General features: G+C 32.6%; 1 protein-coding gene across 2 annotated transcripts in view; it reads right to left on the bottom strand.

Moving 5' to 3' along the window:
- ARB2A (ARB2 cotranscriptional regulator A) overlaps positions 1-13,419 on the bottom strand; it is a gene marked incomplete at both ends in the record, with an annotated part of 418,987 nt that overhangs the window by 244,467 nt on the left and 161,101 nt on the right. For both annotated transcript variants that reach the window (XM_084234095.1, XM_084234096.1), the window contains one exon: positions 6,059-6,277. In XM_084234095.1, the coding sequence (XP_084090221.1) occupies positions 6,059-6,277 (219 nt within the window). The remainder of the gene's footprint in view (positions 1-6,058; positions 6,278-13,419) is intronic.

The raw sequence follows: 13,419 nt of genomic DNA, 5'->3' as shown, positions 1-13,419 counted from the left end.
GGACCAAAAAAGAAAGCAGGAACAGCTATACTTATATCAGATAAAACAGATTTCAAACTCAAAAAGATAAAAAGAGACCCCAATGGTCACTACATTATGATCAAGGGGACAATACTTCAAGAAGAAATAACACTCATTAACATATACTCACCAAACGAAGGAGCACCAAAATATATCAGACAACTGTTGTCCTCTCTGAAAACAGACATCAGAGAAAACACATACGTAGTGGGAGACTTCAACACACCACTATCAACAATGGATAGATCAACAAGACAAAAAATAAGTAAAGAAACCAAAGCTCTAAATAAAGACCTAGAGCAATTGGGCTTAACAGACATCTATAGAACACTAAACCCCAAAAAAATGGAGTACACATTTTTCTCAAGCGCACACGGATCATTCTCCAGGATCGATCACATACTGGGGCACAAGACAAACATCAACAGATACACCAAGATTGAAATCATATCAACCATCTTTTCTGACCATGAAGGCATCAAACTAGAAATAAACCATAAAAAGAAGGCAAGGAACTTTCCTACCTCATGGAGATTAAAAACCACACTACTGGAAGACCATTGGACTAATGAGGAGATCAAAGAAGAAATTAAAAAATTTTTTGAATTGAACGACAAGGAGGACACCAATATCCTAAATGTATGGGATGCAGCAAAAGCAGTAATAAGAGGAAAATATATAGCAATAGAAGCTCACATCAAGAAACAAGAAAGAACGCAAAGAAACAACCTAATCTCGAAGCTCAAAGATCTAGAAAAAGAACAACAAAAAAACCCCAAAACCAGTAGAAGAAAAGAAATAATAAAAACCAAAGCAGAAATAAATGAAATTGAAACTAAAAAAACAATCCAAAAGATCAATGAAACCAAGAGCTGGTTCTTTGAAAAAATCAATAAAATAGACAAACCCCTAGCCAGGCTCACAAAGGAAAAAAGGGAGAAAGCACAAATAAACAGGATCATCAATGAAAGAGGAGAAATCACAACGGACACAGCAGAAATCAAAAGAATAATCAGTAACTACTATGAACAGTTATATGGAAACAAGTTTAACAATCTAGAGGAGATGGACAAATTCCTACAACTCTACAATCACCCAAAGCTAGATAAAGAAGAAATAGAACACCTAAACAGACCAATTACAATTAGCGAAATTGAAATGGTAATCAAAAACCTCCCCAAAAACAAAAGCCCAGGACCTGATGGATTTACAAATGAATTCTACCAAACATTCAGAGACGAATTAGTGCCTATCCTTCACAAACTCTTCCAAAAAATTGAGAAGGAAGGGACAATACCAAACACGTTCTATGAAGCCAACATTACACTAATACCAAAACCGAACAAGGACAACACAAAAAAGGAAAACTACAGGCCAATCTCCCTAATGAACACTGATGCAAAAATCCTCAATAAAATTTTAGCTATCAGAATCCAACAATGTATCCATAAGATAATTCACCACGACCAAGTTGGATTCATTCCAGGGGCACAAGGATGGTTTAACATCCGAAAATCAATCAACGTTATCCAACACATCAACAAAAAGAAATATAAAAACCATATGATAATATCAATAGATGCTGAGAAAGCTTTCGACAAAGTGCAACACCCATTCATGATAAAAGCCCTTGAAATTCTTGGGATACAAGGAACATACCTCAACATCATAAAGGCCATCTATGACAAGCCAACAGCCAGTATCATTCTCAATGGTGAAAAGCTGAAAGCAATTCCATTAAGATCTGGAACAAGACAAGGATGTCCACTCTCACCATTGCTTTTCAATATAATACTGGAAGTCCTAGCCAGGGCAATAAGACAAGAGAAAGACATCCAAGGAATCCAAATAGGAAAAGAAGAAGTCAAACTATCACTATTTGCAGACGATATGATATTATACATAGAGAACCCCAAAAACTCCACCGAAAAGCTAATTCAACTCATCAATCAGTTCAGTAAAGTGGCAGGATACAAAATCAACACGCAAAAGTCAGTAGCCTTCCTATACACAAACAATAAATCTGAAGAAGAAGAAATCAAAAAGACCATCCCTTTTGTTATTGAAACAAAAAAAATCAAATATTTGGGAATAAATCTAACAAAAGAGGTAAAGGACCTATACAAAGAAAACTATAAAACACTGTTAAAAGAAATAGAAGAAGACACAAAGAAATGGAGAGACATCCCCTGCTCATGGATTGGAAGAATAAACATTATTAAAATGGCCATCCTTCCAAAAGCAATATACAGATTCAATGCTATTCCAATCAAAATTTCAATGTCATTCTTCAAAGAAATAGAACAATTATTGATGAAATTCATATGGAATCACAAAAAACCCCGAATAGCCAAAGCTCTCCTGAAAAAAAAAGAAGGGAATGGAGGCATCAGACTCCCAGACTTCAAACTATACTACAAAGCCATAATCATCAAAACCGCATGGTATTGGAACAAGAACAGACATACAGACCAATGGAATCGAATAGAAAATCCAGAAATAAACCCACAGGTTTATGGTCAACTAATCTTTGACAAAGGAGCAAAGACTATGCATTGGAGCAAAGAAAGTTTGTTCAATAAATGGTGCTGGGAAAACTGGGTCGCTACATGCAAAAGAATGAAGCTTGACCACCACCTCACACCATACACAAAAATCAACTCAAAATGGATTAAAGAACTAGACATAAGACCTGAAACCATAAAATATATAGAAGGAAATATAGGCGAAACACTACGTGATTTGCACATCAAAGACATCTTTACAGACACATCACCCAAAGCTGTGATAGTGAAGGCAAAGATAAACAGCTGGGACTATATCAAATTAAAGAGCTTTTGCACAGCAAAAGAGACAATAACAAAAACAAAGAGAAACCCCACCAACTGGGAGAACATTTTTGCACCCAACACTAATGATAAAGGACTGATCACAAAAATCTGCAAAGAGCTGATGAGACTCAACAACAACAAAGAAAATAATCCAGTCAAAAAATGGGCAGAAGAGCTTAAAAGAAACTTCTCTGAAGAGGAAATGCAAATGGCCAACAGGCATATGAAAAAATGTTCAACATCACTTGTCATCAGGGAAATGCAAATCAAAACTACCATGAGATACCATCTTACACCAGTGAGAATGGCACATATTAAAAAAACTAGCAACAACAAATGTTGGCGAGGGTGTGGAGAAAAAGGAACTCTTCTGCACTGTTGGTGGGAGTGCAAACTGGTCCAACCACTGTGGAAAGCTGTGTGGAGATTTCTGGACCTACTAAACATAGAGCTTCCATATGACCCAGCAATTCCACTCCTAGGTATTTACCCAAAGGACACAGAAACATCAATTCCAAAGAACACCTGCACCCCTATGTTTATAGCAGCACTGTTTACAATAGCTAAGCTTTGGAAACAACCCAAATGCCCAAAAATAGATGACTGGATCAAGAAGATGTGGTACATATATACCATGGAATATTACTCAGCATTCAAAAAAGATAAACACATGCAATTTGCTGCAACATGGATGGCGCTGGAAGGGATCATGCTCAGCGAAATAAGCCAAAAAGAAAAAGAAAAATACCGGATGGTCTCACTCATAGCAGGAATCTAGAAAACTTAAATAAGGGACCAGGAAAATGAATAACTATAAGAAAGTGAAAATCAAAATCAACAAAAAACTATGAACCAGAGACACTTTTAGGGGGGCGGGGGCGGGAGGGGAGGGATTGGGGTCAGAATGGGGGGCTGCAATTGTATGGGGAATATAACAATAAAATTTATAAAAAAAAAAAAAAAAAAAAAAAAAATAATAATTATGTGGTACTACATCTACATATCAGTTTCTTAATTTTAAAATAAGGACAAAATTATGTGACACCTACTTCTTCAAGGGGTTTTTAATAGATGGTCACTTCCAAAATGCAAATGGTTAAGAAGCATATAAATAAAAATTAATTTATCTCCACATATCAGGATGATTACAAACACTTGTTATATGGAGCTATACAGAGGGCATTTTACAAGAAGTCACTTCTCTTATGGATCAAAATTACCTAAGACATACCTTACACAAAAATAACCATTGTTCTCTTTCCTATTATAGAATCATGCCTACTATCTAGAAATATGTATTAAGTGTGTTAAGTCTGCTATTCTGCACAAATCCAGAAGATTTTAGGAGAGTATTTATTAAGAAAAATAACATTTTGTAACTAAGACTACAGGTATAAAATTGTATAAGACTACATTTTTTAAGCACTTTCAGTGAGAAGCCAGTAAAATGGGACAAGAAAAAAGAAGGCAAGAAGACATAGTAAGTAAATAAAAATGGCAGGAGTATAAAAAAATAAACAAGACAAAGGGAAATAGAGAAAGTCTTAACAATGAAATAATATAGAAAGATTTTTTTCCCCTTGTTGTAAGATAAAAATAGATGCAGGGTACAAGACAGATGTGGAAAACAGAATAAAGAAAATGCATACATACAAGAAAACAAAAGAAAAAATTCATAGTAAAATGGCAAGATAAAGGGAAAACAGAAAAGAAAACCTAAAAGACATGTCAGAAATAAATGTTTAATCTGTATATATCACAGGAAAATAAAACTGTTTAAAGAAGAATTTTGAAAATCAATACAAAATAATTTTTTGTTTCCTCTTTACATAAGCAAGTGAATGCTCCTAATGATTTGTACATTTCAAAAACCTTACACAATTTATTTTTGAAATCTGGATATCAGAGGCAATTTTTTTTTAAGGTCTGTCATAAGAGGGTGGATAGACTGGATCATATATAATTGGAAGCTTAGGATAACTGAAAGAGAAAGTGACATCACAATCCTGATACTTTATAGGAAAGAAAAGCAGTTATATAACTATATCAGAATAAGCATGCTTCTTATAGATTTCAAATCTAATCACTAATTTGCTTTTAACATAATTTACAAAACAGTGAGATGCTTTTCAGCAATTTAAATATTGTAATTTCCCTAACTTTTGTTCGACACATTGTGTAACTATTTCTGGGTATTCTTTGTCTAGATATATTTTAGTGGGGGGTCTTGAGAATTTATATGCTGTTTTTACTACTGCTTAACTGTCAAAACTTACTCAACAAACTAACCCATAAGCAATTGATTTGAATGTCTGCAGCACAGTTCACAGAAGCATAGTGATCATGCCATGAACTAGAATAAAGAAAATAACAAGCCACATATTTCCCCTCAATCGTACATGAAATATTTTATTAATGAGCTTTTGAAGTAAGTACAATAGCTCAAGTTGAATAACCTGAAACTTTACTACTGTTTTACGGTATAATTTGTAAAATGTTAATCTATGTTTAAATGCTCTGAATTGCTCACTTTTGAAGAGCACATCAATTTATTACCCAGCAGCATTTTTGACATGCTTTACTACTAAATTATATTTCTGGCATCTATAATAAGGCTTTGAAAATTACATGAATATGTTTCATATATATATAATGAACAGTATGTATATCAAGCAGAATGTGTCGACATGCAAATAAAACTGTTTGTGCCCCCCTACAGAATTAGAACTTGCGTAGCACTGCTGTGACGGTCCCATGCTACCAGCATTACAAAGTGCAAAGGTTCACTGGGTAAGAAAAGAGCAAAGGACAGAGTTCCTTCATTACACTATACCTAAACTATTCTAGTTCGAATACTTATTAAGATATAATTACTTTTCCTCCCTCCATCTGCCATCAGAAGTTAAGCTGAGACACTGTGGACGGATGGTTGCTCAGAAGAAAACAATGCACTAAACTACTGCCACCCAAGATGAAGACCGATGTTTCATACAGTGCACTATAAATTACATTTGAGACTTATATAAAATATCACACTGAAATAATAATGATGTGCTTTGCGATTTTGCATAAAAAGACCCAACAACCATGGGAAATAAATGGTTAACAATGAAAGAATTACTTTCTTTTAAAAGATAAAGTAATTTGTAAGAAATAAAATATAAAAGAAGTAATAAAGGAAAGTAATGATCTTACTTATTACTTACTCTTATATACAATTGTATCATTTCTTTTTCTCTTTGGGGGTTACGATATTTTTCATAGAAATCACGTCGCTTCTTTGTTTCTTTAGAGACTTTATCTTTTCTTTCCCGCTTTTCTGCAGGTTCATCTAAACTGTCAGAAGATGACTGTATGTGTATCTTCGGCTTTTCCACTTCAATATAGTTTTCATTGGGATTCAGTACTATCACTCCATATCCTTCCTGTTTTTAAAAGCAAAGAAGGCAGCATAATTTAATCACAGAATCCATTCCAAATCATAAAAAGTTCTTAAAATCTCATAGTAAGTGACTTAATGTAGTTGCATATTCATTAATATATTCCTTTTAAAAGATTATAGTTCTAGTGTTTCCAACAGAAAATTACTTAAAATTGTTTGCCAGTATTATGTGTGTATTAAGTACAGATTTTAAGAACAAAATGTCATAATTGTAACATAAATATTATAAAGCTTAAATTAAAAATTTACTTCATATCTTCCAGAACCCCAAAAATGATTGAAACACAATTATGAAACAAGCAGACTTTCAAACCCCATTAGTGCTTAGCATATATATATTGAGAAAATAAACTCTCTGAAACAAAAATTAATAATTTAAACCACATTTTGTGAGATATTTTTCCTTTGCAATTGTGCTTTAATGAGCATTTTTATTTGAACATGTAAAAATGAATAAGCAATTCAAAGGGAATAAATCTAATCTAACATTCCACAGGTATACATACTCTCAAACCACTTAGGTAGCTTGTATTTTTTTCACAAGTCATAAGACACAAGTCACAAGACAAAATAAACTGATATCTTGCTAATGTATGAAAACAACTCTTTAATCCTGAAACTTAACTTTTCAAGTTTTCAAAAATTCCTTTTTAGTAAGAACTAGTACCAAGAAATCAGTGCCAAAGTTTGTAATACAGCTTAATGAACTATTATACCTTTTAAAAAGTTTTAAAAACATGTTTTCCCCTCTGATTAATTTCTAGAAAGGGAAACATTTGTATAGATATAATTAAGAGAACTTGGTATTACACTGTATTATAAGTGATGGAATAATCTAATCACAAGAAAACAGAGAATGATAAACAATTACCACTGACAAGCATGTGCAACAGACAAGCATGTGCAACGCTAATTTTTGAAGCTATTATATATCTTGTCTTTTCTACTCAATTCTGTATTGTGGGAATACCAATTCTGCCTTGGAAAAATCCTATAAGGTCATACTTAAACATGTATTATGACCAAAAACATAAAAAAAGCTACAAAAAAAAAAGCTTTTAAAATCTCATCTTAAAGAATCCAAAGAAGCTTCTTTTCAAATCTGTAATTGTAGAATTGTCTACTAAATTTAAATTCTTTTTTTGCTGAACCAACCATAAAATTTTAAAAAACTGATAGCAGTAGTACCAAATAAAGTATTAGTACAGACTCATATCTTATTTCTAAACATGCCACAGTACTGCACATAGTTGTTTTTTTTTTTTAACAGTTTCACAAACTACATAAAAGCTTCACTTTTTCCCCTAATCATATTACTGTCTACAATCATGATGTAGATTTTCAAGCTCACTGAAGTTTGGATTTCAGTGATAAGACTGTGATAAGATAAAATGATCTTCATATGGAAACATTATAAAATATATACTAGACTGATTTTTAAATATCTCATTCTTCAATACATGTCCAAATAAAACTTTTCAATAAGTACCTCTTTTGTGAAAGTGTTATAAAGTACTTGAAAAATTTTTAAATTCAAACGTTCTACATCAATATACAAAGTAAGTTCTTTTTAAGTTTCTTAACTGGAAAGTCAAAGTTTTACCAACAAAAGATATTTTATTTGGTCCTGTTTTATTCTAATCTGTAGAGCTATTCAAAACTCTTGTAATTCATTGTGACTGGTGTCAGGTAGACAGATTGTCACTTGGTGATTTTCTACAGTTGGACACACTTGACTAGTTATTAAAATCACATTTGAAGGAAGTTCCTAGCCCTCTTCCTTGTGCCTCTTACAACTTTTCACGCCCTTCTCAAATTTCAGCTATACCTTCTCCTCCCACCAAAAGTAAGTTAAAGAACACTGTTGCACTCTGCTAAGCAGGGTGAAATAGAGGCATTCAGTACACTGTCTCTGGTATAAGGAACATAGTCAAAAAAGGTCACATAGGCCAAAAAGAAAATTGCCCCCTTACTAGATTCTGTACCCTGAGTAAGTGGTCTCCTGTCATGTCTCTTCCCTGCCTTCTCAGTGAATTGAACTTTACACACACACACACACACACACACCCTCTTATACTTACATATGAGTTACAGTTAGTAAATCCATAATAGAATCTTAGGATTCACAGTGTTTGTGAAAATATAACATACTACATTTTAATGAAGAGATGAAAATTTCCAACTTAATAAAGTGGAACCTTAATAAATTAATGGAACAAGAGCACTGTTTTTGCACAATGAATGAATTCCAAATAAAGGTAAAATATTTACATAAAATTTATAGTCACCAAATAACAGAACTATTATAACTTAACATCACTCAGTAGAAATATTTTCATAGCATCTGGTTTATATAGCAGAAAATTTTACTTCAATTCTGAAAATCATGGGCTGAAAAATTATTGTGACTACTTGATTTTAAATAGACTCTTAAATTTGATGTGTCCCATCTAAATAAGTACAAAAAACAGACACACATAAATCATCAAAGAAGCAGTATTTGTCTAAGTTATTGATTATGTAACTGAAAATTACATGACTCATTTGTCCAATTTTATAAAGACACAATGTCAATTTTTCACTGAGACATCAAAAAATGAAAAATGATTCTATTTTTAAATCACCACTATATAAATCAATTAAAGAATTTTTATCATTTAGGTTTCAACAATGAATGTTTCTCTTTAAACACCTGAATTATTTAGAAAATATTTTATCATTTAGATACTTCATACTGCCAATTTAATTAAAGGCATAACAATCAAAAAATATTCAGGAACATTTTCTACAGAAATGAGAGCTAATTTTCATAAATGTCTTTGTTGCAAATTCAATTACCATTCTGTAAAAAACTTAACATTTTTCAATTAAAATTTTCCTGATAAATTAATTAATGCAATGTTCACAGAGACCATTCATTCATTCCTAACTATTTTATAATGGGTAGAAGAAAGCTGGAGCAACAAAATTATATTCACTATCCCATTTACATACTGTAACCACAAATATGTGGTGATATTTCACCTTTTTCCTTCTCTCTATCACATACAAAACATTGCCAAAAATATCCTTAAAGCTACAAAGATTTTTGCCATGTCAACATTAGTACATGGAAGTCAAGGAGTCAAAGTAAATAGTCAAAGTAAAACAAAGCAGATGACATACCAGTAGTTAAATCTAACCATTTCAAATAGGTTAACATCAATTTATATCTTAAAATAAAATTTTAAAATTTAATTCTTTGCCTGCAATCAATGCGGGCAAAGAGTAAAAAAAGAGATGGCTAGTGTGGCCTTTAATGAACACAACCATAAAATTTTATAAAACTATGTGACAAAATCAGCCATCAAAATTAATATCATAACAGAACTGTACAATGCTATTCTAATAAGGAACACTCCATAGCTAATGCTCAAAACTTAAACACTTTATATTAAAGTTTTCCTTTTATATAATTATTCTTTCAGTATTCTAAATTTCTCAAAAGTTGAAAATTTAGTCCATGTTAAATGTGTATGGAAACTTTTATTTAACAAGACAAAATGATCAAACTGATTATCTAACATTCTACAACTAAAAAAACATTTCTGGAATCTTTCATAATGATTTAACCAAATCAATTCCAATATCCAACATTTCAAGGGACAAAGCATACATAGAGTTGTTAATTAACTCATGTTTGATCACATAGTCTAGAAGATGAAGAAGTGATCATGATGACATATATTGGTAAAAATAAGCTCATCTCTTTAAATTCTCATTCCATTTTCTATCCCTTTGTAGCTGCATTAGGTTCATTTTCAGACCTGTATTTCTAAAGCATAAACTATGGGATCTTAATCAGAAACCTTCAAAATTTTGTTGCTAGACATAGCATTTCATTCAGCATAAGCAGTTGCTGTGATTTAAATAGAACACATAGTCCTCCGGGCCCTTTACTTTGAAGTCTATAGATGCACTTACTAATAAATAATAGTTCATTTATCATTCAATCAACAAATGATGGCTTAGGTCAGAGAGGTCTAAAACAGATAGGTGATGCCAAACACAAAGAACCAAAGAAGAAACCTTACTAAAGAAATTAAATCTGTATAGAAGATTCCACATAGAGAACCAATTTTAAAATGCCTGCCCCAAACCAGAATGTAGTTTAGTTCCCCCCAAAAACCTAATGAAAACTGATGACTTATCCAAGTTAACTTGCCAATAACTACCAACTATAAGGAAAATGAACAATACCAGCAAATTCTACATCTTTCCCATTCTCTTGTGCTTGGCTAAATAAAAAAATCAGCTGCAAGTACTCAGCTCTGCATATTAACCTGCCAATACTGCACGCCACATGTGACCAAAGAGGTCAGGGGCCAGAGTAGAATCCTTTGACCTATGGCACTATGTGTTTTGGTCTTCAGGCAAAGTTCTGTAAGAGATCATTTTACACAGATTTATCAATCATGCTGCTCAAGTTCAGCATTCTATCTGCTTGCATTGAAAGAAGATAGGTGCTCATCCTCAAGGGAAATGAAAGCCAAAGTGTTTTTAATCTATAAACTACATCTACCCATGGTAAAATGGACAAACCACTGTCCATTCATCTTTTTTGAAAGATATATGTTGTGCTTATTCTCATCTTTTTCACAAGAAGGGTATGTATATGTCACTGTTGCAACATCCTAGGTGCAACAGTGAGATGAGGTCATGACAACCAATCAGAAGTCACTAGTGAAGCGTTAAAGTAAACATAGCTGTTGAAGCTACAGCTCTGCTTGAAAAATGCCCCCTCCATTATTTCAGCAATTTTCTCAAGACGTGACCTGGGACTGAAACGCCTGAAATGTCATTTGACTCCGTTTTGTGCTTCTTCTCAATGTGCATTTAGGTAATAGCACCCTGCTAATATTTTGTAAAACGTTTGTCACAACCATGCTTCGACTTGTAGCTCCCTAAATTCTAATGTCGTGTTCCATGGTATAAAAACACCATAATATATGGACCAACATAGATATCCCAGTAAGTTTCCAACTTCAAATAGCTCATCAAGTTAGTCAGTAAAAGAAAACATGCCACAAAAAGTTTTCAGAGGACCACCTGTTGTCTATTATTTTTACATAGCACTTACTCATAAATCATAACACAGGGTAATTAATCAAGCTGTCAAAGAGAAGGTCAAAGGTTATATGGTAGAGTCAGAAGGTCATGCATGGGCTGATAGAGGTCAGGGTCACACTGCATTCCTCATTATCAAGTTGGGATGAGAGACGGCCCAAGCAAACAAAAGTGAAAGCAGATGGAGAAGTGAGTGGATAAAAAAAAAAAAGGAAAATTTCACAAACAAAAAGAAAAGTGAAAGAAGACTGTCAGCTGCCTTCAAGTAGAGAATAGAAGAGAAAAGAAATACACTGAAATGTGCTCAAAGGAGCTCAAGAATATAAAGAAACTACAGTTTTATTAATTAAAAAAGTTGAATATAACTTTTCTTGGCCATCTTATTAGTGCATACTAAGCAATATATGCTTACCATCTCTATACCTTCCCTCGTTAGCATGCTCAAGAAAAATTAAGGTAAAGGCAAAGAGTTCTGAGGATAAAATATTATTACAAAAAAAAAGGTTTTTTACCTTTAACATTATTTCAAGGTTACAACCTAGATGTAAATAATTTTAAGACAGATGATTTCTGAATATGATACAAAGATATCCACAAACATAAATGTATCATAAAAGTCCTTTTGAATAACAAAACAGTTATAAAATATTCTATTATTATGCTGGCCTGAATTAGATGCAGAATACTGTGCAAAATTAGCTGTCACCCTTTGCTCAAAATCTTTGTTAATCTCATTTTGAATGTTTGCAGCTTTATCAACACATGCATCAATGTCAGCTCCTTGGTTACTGAACCGCTGTAGTTGGAAGAAGATATAATTAAAATGTTTTGGCACAGAAAAGGTGAAATTGTATCTTCCCTCATTCCCTTAGGAGTCTGTAAAACATGAAGGATATATTGACAAACACACACCCTTGTCTCTGGTTCTGATATCCCAGGTCAACCTAGTGCTATTTATTTAAAACATTTATTTTCCACTTACCTATATTATCTTCTGTCCTAATTCTAAGTTTTTCTAAGTTTTAGAACATTGTGTTCCTTAATCTTTGCAAATTTCTCTTCTAGTCATCAATATTTATTTATTAAAGCACTTTGAAAATGTGCAATAGCATCATAAAAAACATTTATCATTCATTATCCAGGATAGAAATGATAAACTGAGCATTGTGAACTTTTATTTTCTTTGCCTCTCATTCTCATAAAAAAGATGCAAATACGCACCACATATTTATACATTAAACTAAAGAGAAGTAACACGTTCTAACTGTTGCCTAGTCAACAACAGATCAAAATCCCTAGACAGATATAGAGGGCCCTACAGATACATCTCTTCCAAAGAGACTGGGATGGACAAATTTACTTTATTAACTTTCCTGTTCTGTATGCTAAATCATAAAGTTACATCTTTATGCATTATAGTGCTGAATCAAAATCCAATGTTCTAACTTCCTATTAAAATCTAATAGAAAATTGTGTAAATATCACAGCTATTAAGCTATAGATGGCTCATGATCTTCCAACCTGTCACTTCGACCCAATCTCATACCATACAAAATAGGCTTTTAAAGTTACTCTTAAAACCTACTTAAGAACTATGGTACATAAATCATTTTATCTTAAAATATACCACCTTTTTTTCTGTTTTTTACCAATTAAAATATTGTGTTTAAAATACTTTTGTTTTTTGCCAAGAATATATCAATCCTTTGCAATATGAGAGTCCAATTGCAAGAGAGGACATAATGACAGATCCCAAGTATTCACTGAGTCAGTAATTCAATAGATACTGATTTCACACAATAAATATTAAATAAGCAGTTACTATCTACCAAACACCATGCTAGGTACAGTGCTAGACTTACAAATCACCTTTTATTTTATTTTTTCTAGCCAGTAAAAAACCCAAATCACAATCAAGTGCAAATCCCTCAAATGTCTACATGAAGCTATTTCTTCAAAAGAGATGACAAGAAAAGGAGAAAGGCATTATGATAAAAGTATTAATGAAACCAAACTAAT

The sequence above is a fragment of the Talpa europaea genome (assembly GCF_964194135.1).
Source record: "Talpa europaea genome assembly, chromosome: 5".
Lineage (NCBI taxonomy): Eukaryota > Metazoa > Chordata > Mammalia > Eulipotyphla > Talpidae > Talpa > Talpa europaea.
This window is presented reverse-complemented; position numbering and strand designations above follow the sequence as displayed.